The following is a 26,153-nucleotide window of genomic DNA, read 5'->3' as shown; positions in this document are numbered from 1 at the left end:
TGGCCCCTTGATGCAAGCTCGTACGGCGCTCCATTCAGGAGATCTCCAAGACCGACATTCCCAAAGTATCCCAAGTTTGGCTTGAGTCAGACTTTCCTTTTGAAAGGGAAATTTGAACTGAGAGCTACTGTGCAGGGAGGGGTACGTCCTCTGTTTAGTAGACTGATATTTTGTGGATAGTCCACTTTCAGGTCACCATGTGGGAATTCCGCTCTGTGTCCTTCTGGCGGGCGGTGTTCGCAGAGTTCTATGGCACCATGTTCTTTGTCTTCTTTGGCTTGGGGGCTGCTCTCCGCTGGACCACAGGGCCCCACAACGTCCTGCACGTTGCCTTCTGCTTTGGCCTGGCGGCCGCTACATTTATCCAGTCCATTGGCCATATCAGCGGCGGACACATCAACCCTGCGGTGACCTTTGCATTCTTGATTGGCTCCCAGATGTCACTGTTTCGCGCTGTCTTCTACATAGTTGCCCAATGTCTGGGAGCCCTGGCTGGCGCCGCTGTGCTCTATGGGGTCACACCCATCAACATGAGGGGCAACTTGGTCCTGAACACGGTAAGACCACCTGGGACCCACTTTAAGCATTTGGTTCTGTCCTATGGAAAGAATGGATCTCGCTCTGTGTCTTTTCTTCAACATGAAAACACTGCAAATGATTTTTTCAATAAAAAAATAAAATTCAATCCACTTACTTGGTGCAATAATAAGTTGTACATGCGTGAAGCTTGTACCTTGAGGGTGAGAAACAGATGCGGTGGTAATTTCCCTCCCTTAATTCCCAGCTGCAGCCAGGCATCAGTCTGGGCATGGCCACCACCATGGAGGTCTTCCTTACCTTGCAGCTGGTGGTTTGCATCTTTGCTGTGACGGATGAGCGTCGCAACGGACGCTTGGGATCGGCTGCCCTGGCTATTGGGTTCTCTGTGCTGATGGGACATCTTGTCGGGGTGAGACTAAAGACCCTCATGTGCCCACGTTCAGGAATTTGAATATTCCATGTTTTTCCACTTAGATTTACTACACCGGAGCAGGGATGAACCCAGCAAGGTCCTTCGCTCCAGCTGTCCTGGTCAGGAATTTTGTCAATCATTGGGTAAGAAGATCACATGAAACACTTCATAACATTTACTTCATTACACAAAACAGCAGGGATGTAGGCATATTATAGCCAGGGTGGTCCTGGGCCCACCCAATTTTTCGATTGGCCCAGGGCCTGGCCTGCCCTGAGAAAGCCTGTGTGATTATCATCACTATTTTTTTTTTATTAGTAATATTTTTTTTTCACTCATTAAAAATATGCTTAACATCGACCATCAAACCAAAATATATACAAATGTGTTGAAAAAATGTTTTATTCTTAGTCAACGAAACAAATATTAGCAATGATTTTCTGGCAAACACTGACGTGCACGCTGTGCCGCTGGTGATTTATTTAATTTTTCCACGCGAGTTACGGACACCCAAATGAACTCATTTTCATATAGCCAATCAGTGCGTGGTAATTTTTTACCCATTTTTTTTGGATCTTATAATAGTAACGTTGTTTGCACGCATTCACTAAACGCACTCACTGCCGCTGTTTAACTCTTCAATAGAACAAAGGTGAAGAGAATTACGTAAAATAGAACAGCAGAATGCGAATAGAGCAATAGAGTAGAATGGAACAGCAGGACATGAGCCGCGCAGAAGAGAACAAAATAGAATAGAGAGTATTATGACATTATGGCAGAGCATAATAGATTGGAGCAAAGAAATCGGCAGGTCAAACAACAGAATTCAATAGAGCAGCGATTATCAACCGGTGGTCTGCGGCCCTGTAGTGGTCTATAGCGGTATTGCAGGTGGTCCGCGAAATTGTAAATGGAAAATAATTTTAACACTTTTAAAAATAAAATTGATTTATTATTTAGACTTGATTTATTTTCCAGCTAATTTTGTGAACCATTTACCCATCCAAATTGTATTAAATGTAGCTGAGATTCCCAAAATAGACATACAGATGCAAATAAATAGCCTGTATAGGTCTATCCTCTTTCGGTGCAAAATAAAATATTCCGCCAAAGCAGTGGTCCCGCAGTTGCTTCTTGGTTATTGTGGTGGTCCCTTAGACAAAACCAATTGAAAACCCCAGCAACAGAGCAATGTAGAATATAGCACAACAACTAAAGAATCGAATCAAACACAAAGAAGGGAAAAAAACGAAACAGAAAATGAAGACAGCAGAATAAAAAGCGCTGATTCAAACATGATGGCAGCACGCTGCTCTGCCCTGATTTTTTGTTTTTCACAAAGCCAGTTTCCCTTTGCAACATATTTAGTAGTCATGTCTGTCATGGGTACACCCACAAAAGTCTGACAGTGTTTTAGGTTAATTTCCCAGTGTCCAACCTAAGACTTAGATCGATTGCAAGCAAATTTAATTTACCATTTTCATTGACTTTGTTGATGTTACATATATATATATATATTTTTTACTATTAATTTGTTACAGCTGCAGCTGTTGTGGAAATTGCACTATTAATAAAGTTGCGGGGGACACCTTGAACTGGTTGCCAGGCAATTGCAGGGCACACAGAGACAAACAGAAATTCACACTTGCACTCACCTTTTTTTTTGGAGTGCTCACTCTGCCTACCAAACATGTTTTTTTTGGGGATGTGGGAGGAAATTGGCGTTCCCGGGGAAAACCCACGCAGGCACGGGGAGAACATGCAACACAGGGAGGGCCGGAGGTGGAATCAAACCCACACCCTCCAAACTGTGAGGCAGTGTGCCGCCACCTTAAAAGACTAATATTGTCTGACAATAATCCGGTTTGTGGCGCTGGAAAGGTTGGGGACCGCTGCACTAGACCCTACCTCAAAGCTCGCCCCAATTTATTTTACCATCAGAGCAAGTTTATGCAATATTATGTAAACAGTCTCAGTGAAGGTCCAAATAGCCGATGTGCTTTAAAGCATAACATGCCGTCATTTTTATGTTCCCGACAGGTTTACTGGGTGGGGCCTATGATCGGCGGCACTATTGGTGCTCTGCTCTATGACTTTATGCTCTTCCCGCGAATGCACAGCCTCTCCGAGAGGCTCGCCACACTGAAGGGCACTCGGCCCCCTGAGGCCGAGGGCCCGCAGGAGACCAGAGGAGAGCCTGCGGAGCTCAAAACGCAGGCCCTATAAAGCTGCAGGAGAAAGATGCTCAGTTTCCATTTAAATCCTTGTTATGACAGCAGAATTTGTTCTCTTTCCTTTTGGACTACAGGACAAGGATGAAGGCTTTTGACTGGCACCTTTTTCCTATTTCTTGTTTTTTGTTGTTGTTGTTGTTAGGAGTGAAGCTAGAGTAGAGACTTCAGCATGCTCTTCTCTTTTCAACTGCCAAATTTTGCCCTTTGCTATTTTTCCCTTAATTTTATGAACCCATTATACTTCACCAGAATTTCATTTTTTTTTAAATGTCAGCATGATTTTTGTCAGTCTGTGTGTATAGGCTTGTTTTACATTTCTTTCATTTTGTTCAAATGCACATGCTTAGTATTTTTAAATCATTCAAACTTATTTTCAGCAAGGTTGATGACATATACAAATAATTACTGCCCAAGGTCAATTAATCAAACTATTTGTAGAGTGGTTTTTATACATATTCAATATAAAAGCACGTCATAATTTCTATCTTTTTTTTTAAATTCAATATGAGGAAATACATGCTTTTTATTGGACAGATTTAAAGCCAAAAATGAATTAAGAAATTTACCTTGAGCAATATTTGAAGCCTTATCATTTTGTCGTTTTGGAACATAACGTGCATACAGTACGCTGACATTGTGGATGTCCAATGAAAAGCATGGCTCTCAAAATGTTTCTCTTTCTAGCCAAAGGCAAAATTAGTTTTTGTTGGTTATCACACTCAAAAAATATTATTGGACAGGTACGTAAAATGCAAAGTCAGCACCTTTGTCATAATTGGAGCCTTTTGAAAAAGAACCTCTATTAATGCAGTTTTTTTCTGTTGAAAATCATTTTTTAAAAATGTGGAGATGCATGCTGTTTAATGGACGTGGACAGTAATGAATCTTCAGTGAAGCTAGAGATCATTGTGAGGGAAAAGGGAAAACCACATCATGAACTGGGACAAACCCAGTGTCATCCGCAGCGAAGAAAACCGACACCACCGCTGGATTATGGAGGCTATCGAAATCAGAAAACATGGACAATCCACAAAGAACAGAGAAGAGGGAGCATTCATGCTCTCACACACCAGGACGAGCATTTTGGAGCGGCGAGAGGACAGCAAGGGGCGTGACCCACCTGTCAAATCTGACAGGTGGGTCATGCCCTCATAGTAACAACAGCTGAAAAAGACATGTCACACACCATCATGTGACACTTCCTGACGAAGGCGGAAGTTGCCGCCGAAACTGTCGGGAAAAGGTTTTAAGGTAAGACCTACATAATTTGTCTGAACAAAAGAAAACAAAGGCTAATCACATTGTTATCAGCTCAATGACCAGACATGGAACCAGCTTCTGCTGTTTCCTTTCCTGCGTGGCTGGTGGAGCAGATTTCAGTGATGCAGTAACAGGCTTTAACTTTTTTTATAATATACAGTGTAAAGTTGCCTTCTCTCTCTCTCTTTTTTCTTTTCAAATAACAAGGTTTGAGGATTGTTGATGGTAATAATACCGTAATCATCGTATACTCCTGTGATGTAATTGTGTTCTCTTTGGCTGATGGAAGCAATGCAAAGCAGCAGTTGACACGGCAACATGGTCTCATTTATTATCAAAGTACAGGCAAGTCTGCCCTATTAGATAGCACGGATTTCACTTTGCCAAAATTATCCTAAAACTCTTGTCTGTCATTCTTTGTTTATTGACAGATGAAAAGAGCACAACAATTTGATAGCCTTATCATGCCAGAAATATTTTCAGTGTTTTTTCCCCAGTTATTTTCATTTCTTTTACTGAGAGCTGTTTCCGTCTGTTTTTCTGCTTTATCAAGGTTGTCTGGTTTTCTTTGAGCTTGTATTTCCATTCATGTGCTCTACCTGAACATGAACTGTAGTTCAGTAAATCATTAGCAGTTCTCCAAATAAGAGGCACAATGTTTTTACTTATAGCTGTTTATTTGTCATGAATGTTCATTCAAAGTACAATTTTCAACTCCGCATCAGTGCCATTATCAATGTCATATAATTAGCAACTACTGACCGACGGTTATAAAAAAAAAATGCATGTGAATGTCTCAGAATAAATTTTTGGGGCGCTATTATTGAAATTAAGAGGTTTTTTTCAAATTAATGAAAAATTACACACCCTTACGTTTGGGACTACTTGTGTGTGCTTATAAATCAAAGTTCAGATTTCTCAATTTATTTAGTCAGTGCATCTTATGTATATGTATTTGTTTAAATATCTATTTTTATGGTACAATTTGCTGCTAAATTAGACAACATGGTGCCATGTTGTTCACTGCCCGAGATATATTGGCATCATGTTTGTTTAAAGTCCGGTCCTCAAGAGCCCCTGTTGAGCCTTTTTTTCCCCCAGGTGTATACCTACTCAAATACACCTAAATCTCGATTTTACTCGCTTCGATTTTCGATTCTGGCTAACACGGTTTGGTTCAAAGATGTCAGCTAACGTACACAGGCGCTGACACGAGGACATTGCTTACATTGGAACAGAAAAATAAGTACTTGTTGATATTTGAGGGTTTCACACGACTATACGGAGGACCACATACTAAAAATATATCCAGAACATTACGTTTAATGTGATCAGCCAGTTTGCATTCCAAACAGTGTCTGAGCTAAAGTTAACGTGCGTTAATATTTGGCATTGTGTGCGAGTCAAAGTTGACTTACTTAATAAATTCACAAAAGCAATATTGATCATTTTAAAAGACTAATATGCAGTCACCACAGAAGATGGACTTGTAATACATCCAAATGTAAATGCTGAAGTTACTATTGTTTTTGCCTTAAACATCTTAAAATACATTTCATTACCATGATATTTCTTTAAGGGAGATTATTTGCGTACAGTAATACTTGTGTCGCGAAAGTGAAGACGTGAAGTAGTCAAAATCAACAAACCACCAAGGAAATGTTCTGAAGAAGGATGCAGCCTCAGTACTTGTTTTGTTCTTATCACATTCTGAATGTCACTCAAAGGGAAGACGAGGCAGTCGGAAGTTCTTGGAGTAGCTCTTCAGGAAAAGCTCAGAATACTATCGAAGATGAGGTCCATGTCTCCTGGGGGCCTGGTAGACAGACAGATGTGTGTCACATCATCATCATCAGCAGCAGCAGCTAAAAGGATCAAACCTACACATCACTGAAGTCATCAGAGTTTGAATTAAAGTCTCCTCCGGGTGAATCTGAAGTTTCCATTGGCTCTCGTGGGATGGCCTCTTGAGGTGCAAACTGCTGGAATGGAGGCCTGGAAAAAAGAAGGAAAACATCACACTCAGAGAAGTATGAATATTCAAGTTCCAATGCCCCAAAAGTTGGGACGGTTTGCGGTTCCACCACAATGTTCATGGAAAATCTGAAAAAGTTCAAACTGGTCTTGGAGTTCGAAATACGTCACCTCAGATAACGTCATCAAATCCTAATATGACGATTTGTTACTGGGTGTGTGTTTATTTATATATATATATATATATATATATATATATATATATATATATATATATATATATATATATACACACACACACACACACACACACACACACACATCCACACAGCAATCCCTCGTTTATCGTGGATAATTGGTTTCAAGACCATCCGTGATAGGTGAAAATCCGCGAAGTAGTGTCACCCTCTCATTTTTAACTTACGTTCTTTGTCTATCAATAAATGTATATTAAACCATATAGGTGCATACGTTATCATTAGAACATTAATAGTTTCAAACATGTAAATACTAAATTAATAGTACAAGTGACATACAGAAAATAATGTATAAATAATAATAATATAATATGATACATGTGTTTAACATAAGTAGATGCAATTATGTCGGCACTCCATGCCTTCTGGCGTGCGGGCAACTTTTGTGCCATAATTCCTCAATTTAGAATTTTTAGTTTGAATTAATGATTTTTTTGGGGGGTTTAAATCCTTGATGTATTGAAGCCGCGCTAAATGAACCGCGATGTAGCGAAGGATTACTGTATATATACTATATGTACACATACACACGCATGCACGTACACACACCAACAAAATGCCAACAAGTGACCAGGACTTACGGAGGGTATCCAACAGAATTGTGGGGGCTTTCAACATGATGCGTCAAATTAGGGATGCATGGTGCAACTGAGCCAGCATCCCTGTACAACACATAAAGCATGACGTCATTACCCCAAAGTTGGGCAAAGACAATGTTACCGTGGAATTGCAGAGTGCACATCAAATGCATTTTACCATTTACAGGTGAACTTAACTTGACCTGTTAAAACTTTTGAATGTACATGGCCAACTTCCGTGTTGCACTTCCTTTTACCCCAATTACTGTTCTCTAACAAGGAGTTTGCTCAGTGGCCTAATTCTCAACAGATGTTTTGTCAAAAAAATCAACCACACATTTCTTGATTCCCTTAGAAGGGGTATTTAAGCAGTCATGTTGTTCATATTTTGACATTAAGACTTAACATCTAATCAACAATTCAGCTCCTTGTTGCAGATCGACTTATACTGAAATATTTCACTTGCAATGTTTTAGTGTGTCTTTTTGATTTATTCTGAAATTTCACCACAAATATTCCTCACTTTTGTGGGTAGTGCATGTTAATTTTACCAGGACTCATCTTTTTGGGGGGCACATGTGTAATACATACTGTATGGATTAAACTTGACCTACACTTGATAACTGGTAGCATTGTGGAGGCTTTCAGTGTGATGTGCCACACTGATTTGATTAGCTGGAACAGAAACAGTCTCCCTACCAAAAAAAAAGAAAGCAAGAGACAAACAAACACAAAGATAATATCTTAAAATCACATCAACCAATAGTGGCGTGAGCATTTAGGCTGAGCACTTGCTTACATTCCCACTTTAGTCTGGAGTATTGTAGGGATGTAGCCATCGTTGGTGGAAGTTTGGGGCCCTAAAAGACAGAGTCAAATTAAAATAGACACTCTAATGATTTGTCAGTATCTGCAAGATTAAAAAAAATAGATTACCTGAATAGAACTTTTTAAAAACATCATGTTTTGGAAAGTCAGGGTAGAGGAATGTGATTTCATTGATGTCTCTGATTCGGTCGCCAAGGCTCCGGATGTCCAGATCTTTCTTGGTGAAGGGCTTGATGTTCTTGATGATCTGTTTGTGTTCACCCACTATGCGAAGCAAAATCAAATGATCTCAACAATAATAACTTTGAGTTGCCATTAAAAAAATCTGGACCCTTTCGAATGACCTGGATTTATGCGTAAATTGGTAATAAAAGTGATCTAATCTTCATTCATATCATAGCAAAAAATAGACTTAAGACTCTTAAACCAATTAAACAATTCCACATTGTAGAAACGACATCAGACCTGTCAACCTATAGAACAATAACAATAATATTCCACATGTTGCATATAGGCGGATAGGTGTCGCACTGGTTAGCACGACCGCCTCACAGTTTGGAGGGTGCGGGTTCGATTCCACTTCCGGCCCTCCCTGTGTGGAGTTTGCATGTTCTCCCCTTGCCTGCATGGGTTTTCTCTGAGCACTCAGGTTTTCTCCCACTTCCCAAAAACATGCACGGTCGGCCGATTGAGCACTCCAAATTTCCCATAGGTGTGAGTGCGAGTGAAAATGACGATTCCTCTTTCTGTGCCCTGCGATTGGCAGGCAACCAGTTCAGAGTGTCCCCCGCCTACTGCCCGATGACAGCTGGGATAGGCTGTAGCACTGTGGAAACGTTTAGCAAGAACGAATCTGTAACTGCAATGTTAGAGTGGTGCTCACTCTAACTTATTTGCAAGAACCACACGGGAGACAGTACGCCTTTTGAACACTTACAAGTGGAGAGGTCATTCGTCACTGTGCATACAGCGATGTTTGAACGAAGTCTGACTTTGGATTCTTGCAAGAGAGTATTTATTGAGAGAAAGCAGGGTGGGGTGAGAGTGGACAGGATGGGGTTGAAACCCCTGGCCTCTGGTCAAATCATAGCAAGGGATGTTTTACGATGTTGTGTAAACAGAACAACTTTGATTGCTTCTTCTGCAGCTGGTCCATCAGTTCAAAGGATCTTAGCACTTACTTCTACTACTTTAAGACAGGACAAGTTTGGTTCTTTATTACAGGTTACATTCCAACATAATCATAGGATCATACAAATCTATCAACCCTAATATGCAACACAATGAGCGTTCCGTTTGCGCTTCAGACTTGGTCGACATGATACCTGCTTGAAACACGATCTCACTGCAGTGTAGCAACTGAAGCTATCCAACAAGTTAAACTCTGATGCAATAACCAGGAGTCTGTGCCGTAGTTAACATTTTACTGTCATTTACTGAAGATTCCTGTTTACATGGCAGAGTGAAAACTGCAACAAAACAAGGTTTGACTGTTTTTAGCACATAGCGTTAGCATAGCATATAGCGTTAGCATTTTAGCAAATAGCATGTAAATGCATGTAAATAAAATTAATTAATTAATTAATAAGTATTAATTACTTTCTCTTTCAACATTAAACCCAACTTAATCTAACAACCCCTCCGTAAGTCGTCACCTAATCGCGGTGGAGGGGTTTGCGTGCCCCTATGATCCTAGGAGCCATGTTGTCTGGGGCTTCATGCCCCTGGTAGGGTCACCCATGGCAAACGGGTCCTAGGTGAGGGCCCAGACAAAGCACGGCTCACACAAACCCCTTATGAAGAAAAGCATGAATGGATTTCATTTTCCCTTGCCCGGACGCGAGTCACCGGGGCCCCCCTCTGGAGCCAGGCCTGGAGGCGGGGCTCGAAGGCGAGCGTCTGGTGGCCCGGCCTTCGCCCATGGGGCCCAGCACAGCCCGAAAAGGAAACGTGGGTCCCCCTTCCCATGGGCTCACCACCTGTGGGAGGGGCCAAAGGGGTCGGGTGCAGTGTAAACTGGGCGGCGGCGAAAGGCAGGGACCTTGGCGGTCTGATCCCCGGCTGCAGAAGCTGGCTCTTGGGACATGGAATGTCACCTCTCTGGCTAGAAAGGACCCAAGCTGATGTGCGAGGCAGAAAAGTTCCGACTAGACAAAGTCGGACTTGCCCCCACACACAGTTTGGGTTCCGGTACAAGCCTTCTCGAGAGGGGCTGGACTCTCTTCCACTCTGGAGTTGCCCACGGTGAGAGGTGTAGAGCAGGTGTGGGTATACTTATTGCCCCTCGGCTGGGCACCTGCACATTGGGGTTCACCCCGGTGAACGAGAGGGTAGCCTCCCTCCGCCTTCGGGTGGGGGGACGGGTCCTGACTATTGTTTGTGTCTATGCACCAAACGGCAGCTCAGAGTACCCATCCTTCTTGGGGTCCCTGGAGGAAGTGCTTGAGAGCGCTCCTTCTGGGGAGTCCATCATTCTCCTGGGTGACTTCAATGCTCACGTGGGTAATGGCAGTGAGACCTGGAAGGGCGTGATTGGGAGGAAAGGCCCCCCCGATCTGAACCCAAGCGGTGTTTTATTATTGGACTTCTGTGCTCGACACGGATTTTCTATAATGAACACCATGTTAAAACATAAGGGTGTCCATGTGTGCACTTGGCACGAGGACACCCTAGGCCGCAGTTCGATGATCGACTTTGTAGTCGTGTCATCGGATTTGCGGCCGCATGTTTTGGACACCCGGGCGAAGAGAGAGGCGGAGCTGTCAACTGATCACCACCTGGTGGTGGGTTGGCTCCGATGGTGGGGGAAGATGCCGGTCCGACCTGGCAGACCCAAACGCTCTGTGAGGGTCTGCTGGGAATGTCTGGCAGAATCCCCTGTCAGGAAGAGCTTCAACTCCCACCTCGAGCAGAGCTTTTCTCACATCCCGGGGGAGGCGGGGGGACATTGAGTCCGAGTGGACCATGTTCCGTGCCATTGTTGAGGCGGCCGACCGGAGCTGTGGCCGTAAGGTCGTTGGTGCCTGTCATGGCGGCAATCCCCGAACCCGCCGGTGGACAATGGCGGTAAGGGATGCTGTCAAGCTGAAGAAGGAGTCATATTGGGCCGTTTTGGCCTGTGGGACTCCGGAGGCAGCTGACAGGTACCGGATGGCCAAGCGGAACACGGCTTCGGCGGTTGCTGAGGGAAAATCCCGGGCGTGGGAGGAGTTTGGCGAGGCCATTGAGAATGACTTCCGGACGGCTTCGAGGAAATTCTGGTCCACCATCCGGTGTCTCAGGAGGGGCAAGCAGTGCAACGTCAACACTGTTTACAGTGGAGATGGTGTGCTGATGACCTCGACTTGGGACATCGTGAGTCGGTGGGGAGAATACTTCGAAGACCTCCTCAATTCTACCTACACGCCTTCCATTGTGGAAGCAGGACCTGGAGACTCTGAGGCGGACTCCCCAATCTCTGGGGTCGAAGTCACTGAGGTAGTTAAAAAACTCCTCGGTGGCAAGGCCCCGGGGGTGGATGAGATTCGCCCGGAGTTCTTAAAGGCTCTGGATGTTGTGGGGCTGTCATGGCTGACACGCCTCTACAACATTGTGTGGACATCGGGGACAGTGCCTCTGGATTGGCAGACTGGGGTGGTGGTTCCCCTCTTTAAGAAGGGGGACCGGAGGGTGTGTTCCAATAACAGGGAAATCACACTCCCCAGCCTTCCTGGTAAGGTCTATTCAGGGGTGCTGGAGAGGAGGGTCCATCGGGAGGTTGAACCTCGGATTCAGGAGGAGCAGTGTGGCTTTCGTCCTGGCCATGGAACAGTGGACCAGCTTTACACCCTCGGCAGAATCCTCGAGGGTGCATGGGAGTTCGCCCAACCAGTCCACAGGCGTTCGACCGTGTCCCTCGGGAGGTTCTGTGGAGGGTTGGACTCCGCTAAGGCTGCCCTTTGTCACCGATTCTGTTCATAATTTTTATGGACAGAATTTCTAGGCGTAGCCAAGGCGAGGCGTTGAGGGGGTCCGGTTTGGGGACCTCAGCATTGCGTCTCTGCTTTTTGCAGACAAGGTGGTGCTGTTGTCTTCTTCAAGCCGTGATCTCCAGCTCTCACTGGAGCGGTTTGCAGCCGTGTGTGAAGCGGTCGGGATGAGGGTCAGCGCCTCCAAATCCGAGTCCATGGTCGTCGGTCGGAAAAGGGTGGAATGCCCTCTCCGGATCGGGGATGAGATCCTGCCCCATGTGGAGTTCAAGTATCTTGGGGTCTTGTTCACGAGTGAGGGGAGGATGGAGCGCGAGGAGGATGGAGCGCGAGATCGACAGGCGGATCGGTGCAGCGTCTGCAGTAATGCGGACTCTGTACCGGTCCGTCGTGGTGAAGAGAGAGCTGAGCCAAAAGGCAAAGCTCTCAATCTACCTGTCGATTTACGCTCCTACCTTCTTATGTTCCGTCTCGTAACCTTCGTTCGCAAAACGCTAGTCTTTTAGTTACACCGAGGGCCAAGAAAATGTCTGCAGGTTCTAGAGCATTCTCTATTCGGGCTCCAGAGCTTTGGAATGCCCTACCAATGGATATTAGAACTACTACCTCAGTAGAAACATTTAAGACACGTTTAAAGACACATTTCTATGAGATGGCCTTTAACTAACTTGTAGTGGCCGATTCGGCCGGAGTTTGTTTTGTTCTCTCTGCCCACCCCCTTCCTGGCTGGGGAGAGGGTTAGGTGGCGCAAAAGCTGATAGCGGCTAGCTGGATTCTCGGGGAGCAATTCAAGATGAGGAAACTGCAGCTCAACCTCCTTGAAGACACTGCCAGGACAATCGAGGGCACCTCCGATATCCATTTTTTCATTGATTTTCATATTATGTATTACTTGTGCCCTCTCTGCATCCATTACAACCTGGTGATCCTGAAAGGGGGATCCTTCCATCTGTGGTCCCTTCTCAAGGTTTCTCATTTTCCCCTGGCAGGGTTTTTTTGAGTTTTTTCTTGTCCTTTTGGGAGCTTAAGATCAGGGGATGTTTTGAGAATAATTGTCAATTTTTGTCTATGCGAAGCCCTTTTAGACTGTGATTTAGGGCTATACAAATAAACTTGACTCGACTTGACTTGACCTATGGTCATGAGCTATGGGTCGTGACCAAAAGAACGAAATGAGTTTCCTCCGGAGGGTGTCCGGGCGCTCCCTTGGAGATAGGGTGAGAAGCTCAATCATCCGGGAGAGACTCGGAATAGAGTCGCTACTCCTCCATGTTGAGAGGAGCCAGATGAGGTGGCTCGGGCATCTCATCAGGATGCCTCCTGGACGCCTCCCTGGGGAGGTGTTCCAGGCATGTCCCACGGGTAGGAGACCCCGGGGACGACCCAGGACGCGCTGGAGATACTATGTCTTTCAGCTGGCCTGGGAACGCCTTGGGATGATCTGGATGAAGTGGCTGGGGAGAGGGAAGTCCCTCCTAGAGCTGCTGCCCCCGCAACCCGACCCCGGATAGGCGGAAGAAGATGGATGGATTATTCTAACAATTATTCAATTTGCGAATAAACTTTAAAGTTAAAGTTAAATTAAAGTCCCAATGATCATCACACACACATCTGGGGATCAGTGAGCAGCAGCGGTGCCGTGCTCGGGAATCATTTGGTGATCCAACCCCCAAATCCAACCCTTAATGCTGAGTGCCAAGCAGGGAGGCAATGGGTCCCATTTTTATAATCTTTGGTATGACCCGGCCGGGGTTTGAACCCACAACCTTACAGTCTCAGGGCAGACACTACCACTAGGCCACTGAGCTTCACTCACGACTTTGCTTCTAGTATCCCTCACGGTCAGAAATTAGTTTGTTTAAACTTTTTGAAAAGATAGAAACCAGGCAGGACTTAACTGACAACAAAGCAGAAAGCGGTAGGTAAGTTACAGGAAATGATACCAAAATAAAAGCATTTACATACTGCCTTTATGATAGGAAAGGATATCAAAAGAAAAGCATCTACATACTGTCTTTATGGCGTTACACTCCTGACCACTGTGAGGTCACTACACTGAAATGACATTAAACTCAACTGAGAACTACGATTGAAACTTACGAAGGAGTAAAACAGTTTCAGGCGGTGGTCTAAGGTAAGTCTTTGCTCGCCCTTGGTTTGCTGTCTTTAATTCCACTTTATGGACTCGTCCATCTGTTCCTGGAATAGCCTTTGTGACCACCGCCAAAGGCCAGTTGTTGCGGGCAGCTTGGTTGTCTTTGAGGATGATGATGTCGCTGTCTTGCAGGTTGTGGTAGGACTCTGTCCATTTCTTGCTGCTTTGTAATGTTGACAGGTACACTTATCTCCAACGGTTCCAGAACAAGTTGGATAAGGCTTGTACTTGTCTCCACTGCCTTGTGAGAAGGTCTCTGTCTGTGAAGTCTCCTGGAGGTGGTGGGACGCCGACTTTCTGTGTTAACAGCATCTATGGTGTGAGGATGAATGGATTGTCTGGACCACTTGATACTGGAACTAGTGGTCTTACATTCAGAATTGCTGTCACTTCTGCCATTAGTGTACACACAACTTCATGAGTTAGGCGAGTGCTGTGATCACGGAGCATTGAATCAAGGATTCGTCGGGCTACCCCAATGAGTCGCTTCCATGAGCCCCCCATGTGTGAGGCATGAGGCAGGTTAAACACCCAGGAGCATCCTTGCTGGTGCAGGTACTGCTGCACCGTGCTGTTTGGTTGATGTGCACTCAGCCCAAGATCTTTGCAGGCTCCAATGAAATTTGTGATGTAGTCTTACCTCCGTTGTTTGGCTGGTCCTCTAATGGCAAAGAAACACCTCAATGCGTTTATGCAACTTGAGGTGTCCAGTGAGGTAATCACCTCGATGTGAACTGCTCTGGAGTGCATGCAGCAGAACAGTAAGGCCCTGCACTTGCTCTTAGGTTGCGTCTCTCTGGTGCGTCTGGTGAAGACATGCCAAGGTCAGAAGACATCCAGGCCCACATACGTGAGGGCACGTATGTGAAGGGAGGGCGCCATCTGCCATTTGGTGTACCTTAATCGTCCTCTAAGTCTGCGACAAATGACGCACTTGTGGATAATTGAGTTAACGAGTCACTTGCCTCCCAGGATACAGAGCCCAGAAGCTCGTATCGCGCCTTCTGTTAGATGACGGCCCTGATGCTTTACTTGGGCATTATGGTATCTGGTGAGAAGCAAGGACACATGGTGTTGCTTTGGGAGAATGACAGGGTTCTTTTGTTCAATGGCCACATCTGCATTCTTCAGTTTGCCTCCAAGGCAAAGGAGGTCATCCTTTAAGACTGGGTTGAGAGAGCATAGGCAGCTGAATAACGGAACTTGCTTTCCTCTCTCCAGAGCTTCAAATTCCTTCACAAAGGTATTCCTCTGAACAGCTTTGATGATGACTTTTCTTGTTTGGGAAAGCTTATCGACTGTGCGAGGTAAGTCACAGTGATGCCATCCCTTACACTTGCCTGTCGGAGTCTTGAATGATCTTGCTATATGAATCAGGAGTACGATGGCTCGTTGGAGCGTGTCGAATGTGGAGAACCTTTCAAAGTGCCCTGTGCTGAGAACTTTCCCTTGTCGATCGGTGATGTAGCTCTTCACAACTGGACGGACCTCTGCATCTGACTCTGGTGGAACTAAGCTGAATAATTGAGCTGGGTCTGGCTGAGTAGAGGGCTTGCGCATGAAGGTTGGTCTGTTGAACCACAGTGTGTGAGTCTTGCTGCTGGAACCGACCGTGACGCCAGGTCAGCCGGATTGTCTTCGGTGTTCACGTAGTGCCATTGTTCAGGGATGGTAGACCGGCGTATACGCTGGACCCGATTATGGACGTGCACATAGAACTGTCTGGACTGGTTGTAAATATAGCCAAGGACAACTTTGCTATCAGTGTAAAACTTAGTGGCATCCAGTTTTAGATCCAGTTCATCCTGTATCAGCTCAGCCATTTCCACTGCTAAGACTGCTGCACACAGCTCAAGTCTGGGAATGGTCGAGTCTGATTGAGGGGCAAGTTTGACCTTTGCCATGGCAAATCCGACGTCTACTGTGTCTTCTTGGATGGCTTTCAAGTAGGCTACGGCACCAATGGCCTTCACAGATGCATCGCTAAACACGTGAAGTTCTACTCGTTCAGCCTTGGTTAAGCTGTGTACATCTACAAGTGCCTCAATTCTACAAGTGAGTTTCTCCAAGTTTCCCACTTGCCTAACTTATCTTCAGGCAATGGGGTGTCGCACTCCGATGTCTCAGAATTCAATTCTCTGAGAAGGTTCCTGCCTTGGATGGTAATTGGGGCCAAAAACCCTAAAGGGTCAAAGACACTGTTCACTGAATGGTTTGGTGTCGGGTGACACGGAGAAGGTGAAGGTGTCACTTGCTGTTTCCTACAGGAGCCCCAAGCTGCATTGGGTGGGTGACTTATCTCTGTTGAGGTCTATGTCCTTTATGGCTTGTACGCAGTCCTCACTTGTGAAGGCTTCCAAGACAGCCTGACTGTTTGAGGCACATTTGTGAAGCCTCAAGTTAGTCTCAGCGAGTGAGGTTTGAGTCCTATGGATCAGCCCAATAGCCTCTGCATCAGTTGGGACAGAACAGAGGCCATCGTCAACATAAAAGTGTCGTTCGACAAGGTTGACTGTGTCTGTTCCATATTTCTCTGCGCCATCTCTGATGGCTCTTCTGAGCCCGTAGATTGCCACTGCAGCGGATGGGCTATTTCCAAACACATGAACTTTCATTCTGTAGTCAATGACCTTGTTTGCTATGCCGTTGTCCTTGAACCATAAGAATCTCAGGTAGTTTCTTTGCTTTTTATCCACAAAGAAGCAATAGAACATTTGTTGAATATCCGCCATCACAGCAACCTTGTCCTTTCGGAACTGCATGAGCATTCCTAGAAGGGTGTTGTTCAGATCTGGTCCGGTCAAGAGCACGTTATTCAAGGAGATCCCAGACTGTTGGGCACTTGAATCAAACACCACCCTGATTTGATCGGGTTTCTGTGGGTGATACACTGCAAAGCTTGGTAAATACCAGCACTCTTCTTCTCTTAGCTCTGGTGCCACCTCAGCAGGGTTGTTTTTCAGCAGTTTGCCCATAAATTCCATGTATTGCTGTTGCATTTCTGGCTTTCTTCTGAATTGACGCTGTAGTGATTCAAATCGCTTGAGTGCCTGCTCGCAGTTGTTGGGAAGCTGTTGCCTCGGTTGTCTGAATGGCAATGGAGCAACCCAGCTGTGTGAATCGTTTTTGCAAACTTCTTTGTCCATCATTTCAATGAAAGTTTCATCTTCGAATCAAGGTGCTAGCTTATTGTCCCGTTCCGTGCAGTCAAACACATTTTGACTGTCTTCCTTAGCTCTGGGTGGTAAGGCACTGTTTCTCGGCAGTCTGTTGTGAAGTTTCTCTTTAATGTGCAAAAGGCTCGTGCATGGCTGGAAAAGTGAGGGCCGATGACAGTCGACCATGGTCATCCGGAAGGAATTGATGTTCAGCTTGCGTGTGTTCCCTAGACAGACTTCTCTGACCAGCACCCAGCCTAGGTCAAGGCGTTGTGCGAAGGGTGCATTGGCGGGTCCATTTATTTGTTCCCGTACTCTGTGTGCTCTGATTGCGTCTCTCCCTAGCAGCAGGAGGATTTCAGCTGTGGGGGTCCAGCTCTGGGATATGTTCTGTTACCTTTGACAGGTGGGGCTGATGAAGGGCAGCATTTGGTGTGGGAATTTTGGACCGATTATCAGGTAAGTCATTACACTCAGTGAGTGGTGGTAAGGAATCATGACTTTTCCATTGAGAGATGCCACAATAAAATCTGAGGCCCTTCTGCCAAAGGTTTCCCTGATATCAGAACATGTTTTCAGTTGGTAAGGATATGGCTTAGTGTGAATGTCAAACTTATCAAAGAAACAGGACTTGGCCAACGATCGGTTGCTTTGGTCGTCTAGCACGATGTAGGCCTTGATGGCTTCATCTGGGTGGTCTTTCTGGTACACTCTCATCAGGCATATCTTGGAGCTTGACCGTCCGACTTGTCCTGTACCGCATACTGCTGTGCAGTTTAAGTTAATCTCACTGGTGTTGTTTACCTCTTCTCCCTCCCTGCAATGCTGTGGCAAGGTCAGAGGAGTCGTGGGTCGCAGTGCTGGTCCCAGGTGCATAGCTGAGACATGTTGGGTGCTGTCGCACTCAAAACACTTCAAAATTGTAGTACAATCCTTTGCCATATGATTGGCACTTAAAGCAAATTCCGTTTTCTTTCAGAAAAGTCTTTCTGTTGTCAAGAGTTCCGGCTCTAAAGGTTTTGCACTTCTTTAGTGGGTGTGGTTTTGCATGTATTGGGCAGATCTTACTTGGATTGTTGGAGACATTTGACTCTGTGTGAGTGACATTGAACTTGTGAACTGCAATGGGCTTCTTGATGGTTTTAGGAAGGGCACTCCCAGCTCTGACAGATGATGTTGTGGTGGTATTTAAAAAGGCAAAGCTGGGGTCATTTCTTTTCTTGGCCTTATAACATACGAATTTTGTGAAGTAATTGAACGGTGGAAACCGTCCTCCATTTGCTTCTTTATAGTTAGAACTAGCTGAGATCCATTTTTCCTGGAGTCCATAAGGCAGCTTGGTAACTATAGGTTCAATTCCGCGCGTCGTGTCGAGGTAGGACAGCCCTGGTAAGTAGTCATCTTCCTTAGCACACTGCACTTCCATAAGCAGGTCAGACAGCTCTTGTAGCTTCAGATTTTCCTTGGCTGAGACTCTAGGAAATTCATCCAGTCGGATAAAGAGGGCATTTTCAATCACCTCTGGGGGTGCATAACACTCCCGAAGACGTTCCCAGGCTTTCACGAGTGCTATTTGGGGTCTTGCTATGTGCACTGCACGGAGACGTTTCATGTGGTTGCTAGATTATTTTCCAAGCCATCGCGTCATCAAGTCCATTTCCTCAGTAGTTGTCAGTCCAAGTCCTTGAGAGGCAGTTTTTATATGACGACAACCATGCACGATAATTTTCAGGTTTATCATCAAACTCATTCACTAGGTCATGCCGAGCTAAATATTGTGCCGTGTTCAGTTGCAGACGTACTTTGAGTAATTGTCGGCTGGGGGTTAAAGGATGGAGCCTCAACATTCAAGTCACTGAGCTGCGAGGTGAGAGTCTTCGTAATAACTTGGGGGCTTTCTCTGGTAAATGTATTCTAGCTGACTGACTCTTTTGCTACTGGCGGTGTATAGTCTAAGTCATAGTCTGTAAATTCCACATTGTGCTGTTGTATGAGAAAACAGGCAACTGATGGTGTGAAAAAAGGGGTTGTTCGGGTTATAACAGAGTGGCATAGGTAGCTTGTTGAGTTGGAGGCGGACTAGCATTCATGGTTGTTTGTTGGACAGAATTAGTGGAAGTGAGTTTGGATGTACTAATCGCTTGTTCGTTCAACTTTGATCTGCAGAATTTGTTGCGTCAAGCATGATATAGTTGTCGCTCTTTGTAACTGCTGACTCCCAGACTGCTGCTATGGCTTCAGCTTCTGCTGCTTCACGGCAAATGGCGAGGATTTCAATTTCAGTTTCTTTTTGAACTTTTTCTATCTTAGATTTGGCTTCTTGCTTTAGCAGCTGCTGCTTTTGCGTGTGCGCAAATTAAAACATTGGTTGATGAGGCAGATGAATGAAAGCTGCTTCTAATTTTTCCTGATTTATTAGATCTAGTTTCCATCTTGACTCGATGCAGAACGCTAACTTCACAGTCTTTTCACTGTGTTGTCCTCACTGCAGTGTAGCAACTGAAGCTATCCAACAAGTTAAACTGATGCAATAACCAGGAGTCTGTGTCGTAGTTAACATTTTACTGTTGTTTACTGAAGATTCCTGTTTACATGGCAGAGTGAAAACTGCAACACAACAAGGTTTGACTGTTTTTAGAACATAGCATTAACATAGCATATAGCGTTAGCATTTTAGCAAATAGCTTGTAAATACATATAAATAAAATTAATTAATTACTAATTAATTAATAACTATTAATTATCTTCTCTTTCAACATTAAACCCAACTTAATCTAAGAATTATTCAATTTAAGAATAAACTTTACTCACGACTTTGCTTCGAGCATCCCTGACGGTCAGAAATTAGTTGTGTTTAGTTAGTTTAAGTTAGTTTAAACTCTTTTTGAACAGATAGAAAACAGGCAGGATGTAACAGACAACAAAGCAGGGAGCGGTAGGTAAGTTACAGGAAATGATATCAAAATAAAAGCATTTACATACTGCCTTTATGATAGTAAAGGATATCAAAAGAAAAGCATCTACATACTGCCTTTATGGCGACACAATTCAGACTAACTTCAGAGCCAGTGGATCAGCATTGAAAAGAAAATCAACTGGCCAACCTCACACCGCCAGAAAATGTGGCAGCGGTAAGAGCAAAACAACATTATTAGAAAACGAAACAAAAATGAAATCAAACAAAACAAAACAAAATGGCATTATATGTATTTCTCGACAAAAAAAAAAAAAGGTTTTATTTCTTTAATTTATTTGCATTTTATTAAACCTACGAATGTGTCAGATCATTTTGCCAGACCCTGTATAAAGAATGATGGGATGAAACCACTTTGCTATTTGATTATGATCAATAGTCCACTTGTACAATGTGCAGTATAATCATCCATTCATTTTCTGAACCAGTTATCCTTACAAGAGTCGTGGGCATGTTGGAGCCTATCCCAGCTGAGTTAAGGATGTAGGAGGGGGATACCCTGAACTAGTCGCCAGTCAATCGCACGGCACACAGACAATCACTCACAATCACACCTACAGAAAATTTGGAGTGGGCAATTGGCCTATCAAGCATGTTTTTGGAATGTGGGAGGAACCTGAAGAAGAACATGCAGACTCCACACAGTATAATCAAATTAACAGAATATTTTCTGCTGAGAAGCTGAAATTCTGACGATTTAGATTATTTTAAATAAAAAAAAGTTATCTGAATAGTTAATTGATTACAGAAATGCAAATAGTTTGATCATCGATTAGTTGTCAATGCAGGGTTTATATACTTTTTATTGCAATCAGATTACCTTTATTGGTGGATTCTGGCCTTTCTCTACTGACCCAGAGCCGATTTGAGCATTCTAATTTATGCTTAAAACTGAATCTTGAGTGGGCCAAGTCCTGCCAACATATTAGATAAGCCTCGAAGGAGGATGCAGTGCAGTTACACACAACAATAATGAATCACAGTAATAAAGGAATACCTCTCTAACAGCATCAATCAAACACACAGATTATTGTCTTTGCAAAGGTTTTGAAACAGCATCATAGCCTGTACTTACTGTTAGGGTTTTCCAGGTTATCTTTATCATAGGATTATGTTGGAATGCAACAGGTAATAAATACCTTACCTTGTCCTCCTTATCACAAGGTCGTAAAACATCCCCTGACATGTTTAGACTAGAGGACAAGGGCTTTAGCCAGTTTACCCAAACCCCCACTCTGTTTCTCTTAATAAATATCCCCTCGCAGGAACGAGGGTTCAGACTTCATTCCTTGAACGAGTGAACTCTCCACCTGCAGGTGTCAAAAAGGACTTACTTGTCTCCTGTGTGGTTCTTGCAAAATAAGTTGGAGTGAGCAAATCTCTAACATTTTGGTGCCGAAACCCGGGATCCCTCATACCCGCTATCTGGCTGACGAAGGAGGACGTGCTGCATTGTCGACAAGCCAGCGTCCATTAGGAGGACCTGGAGAAGAAAGTCCTGGGAAGAGAATTCTTCGCTGGGCCAGCATCTTAGGTCTGCCTTCGTCTGACAGAGGTGGATTGACGGGACCCGGCAGTGCAACGAACCAAGGGGACAAGTAAGTTAAAGGCCTGAAGTTGTGTGCACGACAGATACGGCTTTGGTTTGTCCGAGCTATGAGATACGGCTTTGGTTTGTCTGAGCTATGAGATACGGCTTTGGTTTGTCCGAGCTATGAGATACAGCTTTGGTTTATCCGAGCTATGAGATACGGCTTTGGTTTAGCCGAGCTATGAGATACGGCTTTGGTTTGTCCGAGCTATGAGATACGGCTTTGGTTTATCCGAGCTATGAGATACGGCTTTGGTTTATCCGAGCTATGAGATACGGCTTTGGTTTGTCCGAGCTATGAGATACGGCTTTGGTTTGTCCGAGCCATGAGGCCTAAAAAAGCGCTGGAGTTAGTGTGATTGAGTGTGTGACTGGTAGGATAAATTGACTAAAAAGCAGTTCTAGCGTTGATCCACGGCAATAAAACAGGCTAGTAATCTGTTGAAAGGTCAATTTAAACCTGCATTGAGGATCCTCAAAGAAAAAAAAAAAATTTGAAAAAAAATTTTGAAAACCTTAAACTACTAGAATTAAGATGGGAAATAAAAACGGTAAATCTCTACCTCTTGACGGAGATGAGAAGTACATGGCGAGTAGATTTCTTAATTGTATGCAATATATGCCGAAGTGGAAGAAAAAGTATGGAGTAGAAGGGAAGTTGAAAGTTGAAGTGTGGAAGATAGTAGTTGATGTTTTAGAAGAGAGTGTGGAAAGAAAGAAAAATAGACTGAAAAAGAAAAGAAAAGAGAGAGAATTGGATTGTGCTAAAATGTGGTTGAAAGCTTCACAAGAAAGAAGAGAACAAATCCAAAAGACAAAAGATAGAAAGTTGAAAAGTGATGAAGCCGCCATTCAATTGAGATTTGAAAAAGAATTCTGGGTACATAGTGGCATCCCATTCAATGATGCAGATGGGAGTGCTTATCAGCAACATCTTAAAATTCCGCTCCTCACTGGTTTCCCCCCTGACTTGGGCAGTTGGGTGAGAAAACACTTGGTGGAAGCGGACACTGCTTGGTTGACAAAAAACATGCAGTGGCCCAGAGACGCTGACAAAGGGATTGAGAAAGGCAGAAGTTTTGATGTATTTCATCTAGATGATGATAATGATCTAAATGAAGATACAACAATCTTCTACCAAAGTTCCCAAAGGGGCAGAGGAAGAGTTAGATACCAACAACGTCGCAAGCCACCATTCAAATCAAAACCCCCATCAGATTCAGACAACTGTTGGAACTGTGGGAGACGAGGACACTTTGCACGAGAGCGTCGTTCTGCAAAGCAATATCAATCAAAGGGTGCAGGAAGGGGCAGAGGAAAAGCCAAATTTTTAGCATGACAAGCTTCCTCCTCTTTGACCGCTTATGCTCATACAGAGAAAGAAAGAATAGATGCCCATATGACAGCAAAACATGTCATTGTCAGATTATTAGAATTTTTTTTAGATTATTAGAAGTTTTGTCCATCCAAGAAGTATGACAATGCTGTTTGTATGCCCAAATTACAAATGACTAGAGCTCAATTTGTGTTACACTAAAGTTAAAATATTCAATACAATAGTAAGGTTTTTTGTACCACAGTGGAGGTTGGATGGTCAGAAAGTTAGGTACGTTCAATTTTTGACATTCACACAATCATGCATAGGAGTCACACGGCGACAGTTAACAAGACAATGACTGCAATAGGGGCCACCTACGACTGCACCGACAGGAAAAAGTAGAAGCGAGAGAGCAGAGTATGGGATTATATGCTAAAACGTCTGCTATACAGTTACCAATAGGAGATTCTATCAAAAGAAGCTACATGAGAGATGGATTAGAATCCATTTGTCTGTGTGTTCTGTGTGTGTGTGTGTGTGTGTGTGTGTGTTCACACCCTGTGTGGGTGTGAGCTTGTGAGGAGAAAGAAGGCATGGGTAAGACAATCTCTTTCAAACCAGGAGGCAATAAATGGGAACGCCCCTGTCATAAATAGTTTTTGGTTAAAGGGAATCATTAGGAAGTGTTCAAACTCTTCCCGCAAACATTCCTATTTGCCAGTTAAATGGGCACTACAATTGACGACGAGAGTTGCAAACAACAGATAAAGAACAGTCCTTGGCAGATTATATGATCAGGACGCTCAAACTGTGTCAAAGACAAATTTACTGCTGCCTGATCTTTCCTCCTCACAGGTCGACAACCCCATCAATCCAGGAGACTGGGTCTACATCGAGGTCATCAAAAGAAGGAATTGGGCCAGCCACGACGGGAAGGACCATTCCAAGTTTTGCTGACTACACATGTTGCAGCCAAGGTTACAGGACCCACAAATGCATTAACGACGACTGCTCTCCAGGAGGAAACTGGATGGGAGCTTTGGACATCACCGCTGTGTGCCAGGATGAGAGAGCCGTTTTCAAGGTGTAAGGGCTCTACTACCAACATGGCTGCACCATCGGACGGGACCTACTTCATCCAGAAGTTCAGAGGCACTGCCTCACCTGCATCCTATGAGTGCACGTGCCTGTTCAGTACGGGTCATGGTTTTGTGGTCACAAGAGTTGTCCGATGCTGCCTGCCAACTGGACACGAGTGTGTGCGCCAGTGTGTGTGACAGACCTCACCTACAGACTAGAACATCATCAGCTGACGAAAACGCGAGCACATATACAACTTCTTGGACGTGACAGATGTGATAATGATAATGAGATGTGGATTGCGTAGATGCTGTTCTGTTGAGCATGTATTACGGAAACTTGTTGATTTGACCATCAAATATGCTTCGCAAGTAATGGATACGCTGATGTACTGTTTCTTTGTTTTTCTTTTTCTTTTTTTATTGATAGCATTCTGGTCACCTAGGCAAAGGGACCGTGTAAGAATTTTCCTGCTAATAACATCTGGCCAGCAGGTTTTTCGCTTACACAATAAGTTTGATCTGGGGTATTAAGGTAATGCCTCATCTTCACTGGAAAGTGTTGCTATCATTGTTTGTTGTTTTTATTTTTCCTATTCTTCTTTCTTCTTTATGTATAAATATGTGCTTTTTTTTTTTTCTCTTACTTGTCTTTGTTATTTGGGGTAGCATAATCATATGATAAAACAGGAGGGAGATGTTAGGGTTTTCCAGATTATCTTTATCATAGGATTATGTTGGAATGCAACAGGTAATAAATACCTTACCTTGTCCTCCTTATCACAAGGTCGTAAAACATCCCCTGACATGTTTAGACTAGAGGACAAGGGCTTTAGCCAGTTTACCCAAACCCCCACTCTGTTTCTCTTAATAAATATCCCCTCGCAGGAACGAGGGTTCAGACTTCATTCCTTGAACGAGTGAACTCTCCACCTGCAGGTGTCAAAAAGGACTTACTTGTCTCCCGTGTGGTTCTTGCAAAATAAGTTGGAGTGAGCAAATCTCTAACACTTACTCTCCGCTGCAGCGACGTAAGCGATGGTGATGCCTCCAATCTCAGAGTCGCTGAAGCGTAGCAAAAAAGTTCCATTGGGCCTTTGTTTGAGAATCAGGTGTAGATGCTGCTTGCCAATGAAACCAAATATGAGCCTTGGAGAGAAAAGAAGAGTTTGTTATTGATTACTAACAGCACGTTGCTAATATTTACTGCAAAAACAAGTAGAGTCTTTGCACCCATCACTCCAGTATGTCCTCAGATGTTTTTTGGTCAGGTCCATCACTCCCTCAAACCACTGCCAGAACGTAAACTGTCGACCTGGGAGCACTTCCTGCAAGATTGTCAGAGTCACTCTTAAAAATGTCTGTGATACCTTTCATTGTGTGTGAGCCCAAAGTTAAGAAGCGGAAGGGATAGTACAAAAAAGTTTGCACATGCAAAAACAAGCACAATGTTGATTGCACAAACACAAACAGACACTATAAAAGCTGATGTACTAAACTGGTGCACTCTGGAATGCATTGGAACAAATTGTCTATTAAACGCAATGCAATTTTGGAGCTTCTGACAAGCTGACTTGTAACCAGTCACAAAATGGAGTCACACCATATCACCTGACAAATCTTCTTTCAACTTTGCATTTCCTTGTATTGGGGTCTTTAGAATTTGATATACGTATATCCATAGCTCAAATGCAGGGCTGTGTAGGCATATGAAGAGTTTTAGGAGTAGAGGTATGTGATTTACAGCTGACATTAGAACATTAGACATTAAAAACGTGGTTTCAATAAATCCTGTACGCCAACAGTGTTTCAGAGGGAAAAGAATGG

The 26,153-nt window shown here is 44.1% G+C and overlaps 2 protein-coding genes across 6 annotated transcripts in view; one reads left to right on the top strand and one right to left on the bottom strand.

Moving 5' to 3' along the window:
* The window catches only part of LOC148401319 (lens fiber major intrinsic protein-like), a 5,440-nt gene extending 174 nt beyond the window's left edge, over window positions 1–5,266 (top strand). The window contains exons 1-4 of the mRNA XM_088368524.1: window positions 1–557; window positions 785–949; window positions 1,015–1,095; window positions 2,993–5,266. The exon at window positions 1–557 is cut by the window's left edge and continues 174 nt beyond it. Of these exons, the coding sequence (XP_088224650.1) occupies window positions 198–557; window positions 785–949; window positions 1,015–1,095; window positions 2,993–3,178 (792 nt within the window). The 5' untranslated portion in view covers window positions 1–197 and the 3' untranslated portion in view covers window positions 3,179–5,266. The remainder of the gene's footprint in view (window positions 558–784; window positions 950–1,014; window positions 1,096–2,992) is intronic.
* stat6 (signal transducer and activator of transcription 6, interleukin-4 induced) overlaps window positions 5,105–26,153 on the bottom strand; it is a 75,793-nt gene continuing 54,744 nt past the window's right edge. For 3 of the 5 annotated variants that reach the window (XM_088368518.1, XM_088368522.1, XM_088368519.1), the window contains 8 exons: window positions 25,560–25,654; window positions 25,342–25,475; window positions 8,192–8,347; window positions 8,055–8,115; window positions 7,870–7,950; window positions 7,259–7,339; window positions 6,331–6,441; window positions 5,105–6,262 (listed from right to left, as the gene is read on the bottom strand). In XM_088368518.1, the coding sequence (XP_088224644.1) occupies window positions 6,211–6,262; window positions 6,331–6,441; window positions 7,259–7,339; window positions 7,870–7,950; window positions 8,055–8,115; window positions 8,192–8,347; window positions 25,342–25,475; window positions 25,560–25,654 (771 nt within the window). In that variant the 3' untranslated portion in view covers window positions 5,105–6,210. The remainder of the gene's footprint in view (window positions 6,263–6,330; window positions 6,442–7,258; window positions 7,340–7,869; window positions 7,951–8,054; window positions 8,116–8,191; window positions 8,348–25,341; window positions 25,476–25,559; window positions 25,655–26,153) is intronic. The other 2 variants (XM_088368521.1, XM_088368520.1) reach the window with 2 other exon arrangements.

The sequence above is a fragment of the Syngnathus floridae genome, chromosome 2 (genome assembly GCF_059516105.1).
Source record: "Syngnathus floridae isolate MCC-2025c chromosome 2, RoL_Sflo_1.0, whole genome shotgun sequence".
Taxonomy (NCBI): domain Eukaryota; kingdom Metazoa; phylum Chordata; class Actinopteri; order Syngnathiformes; family Syngnathidae; genus Syngnathus; species Syngnathus floridae.
This window is presented reverse-complemented; position numbering and strand designations above follow the sequence as displayed.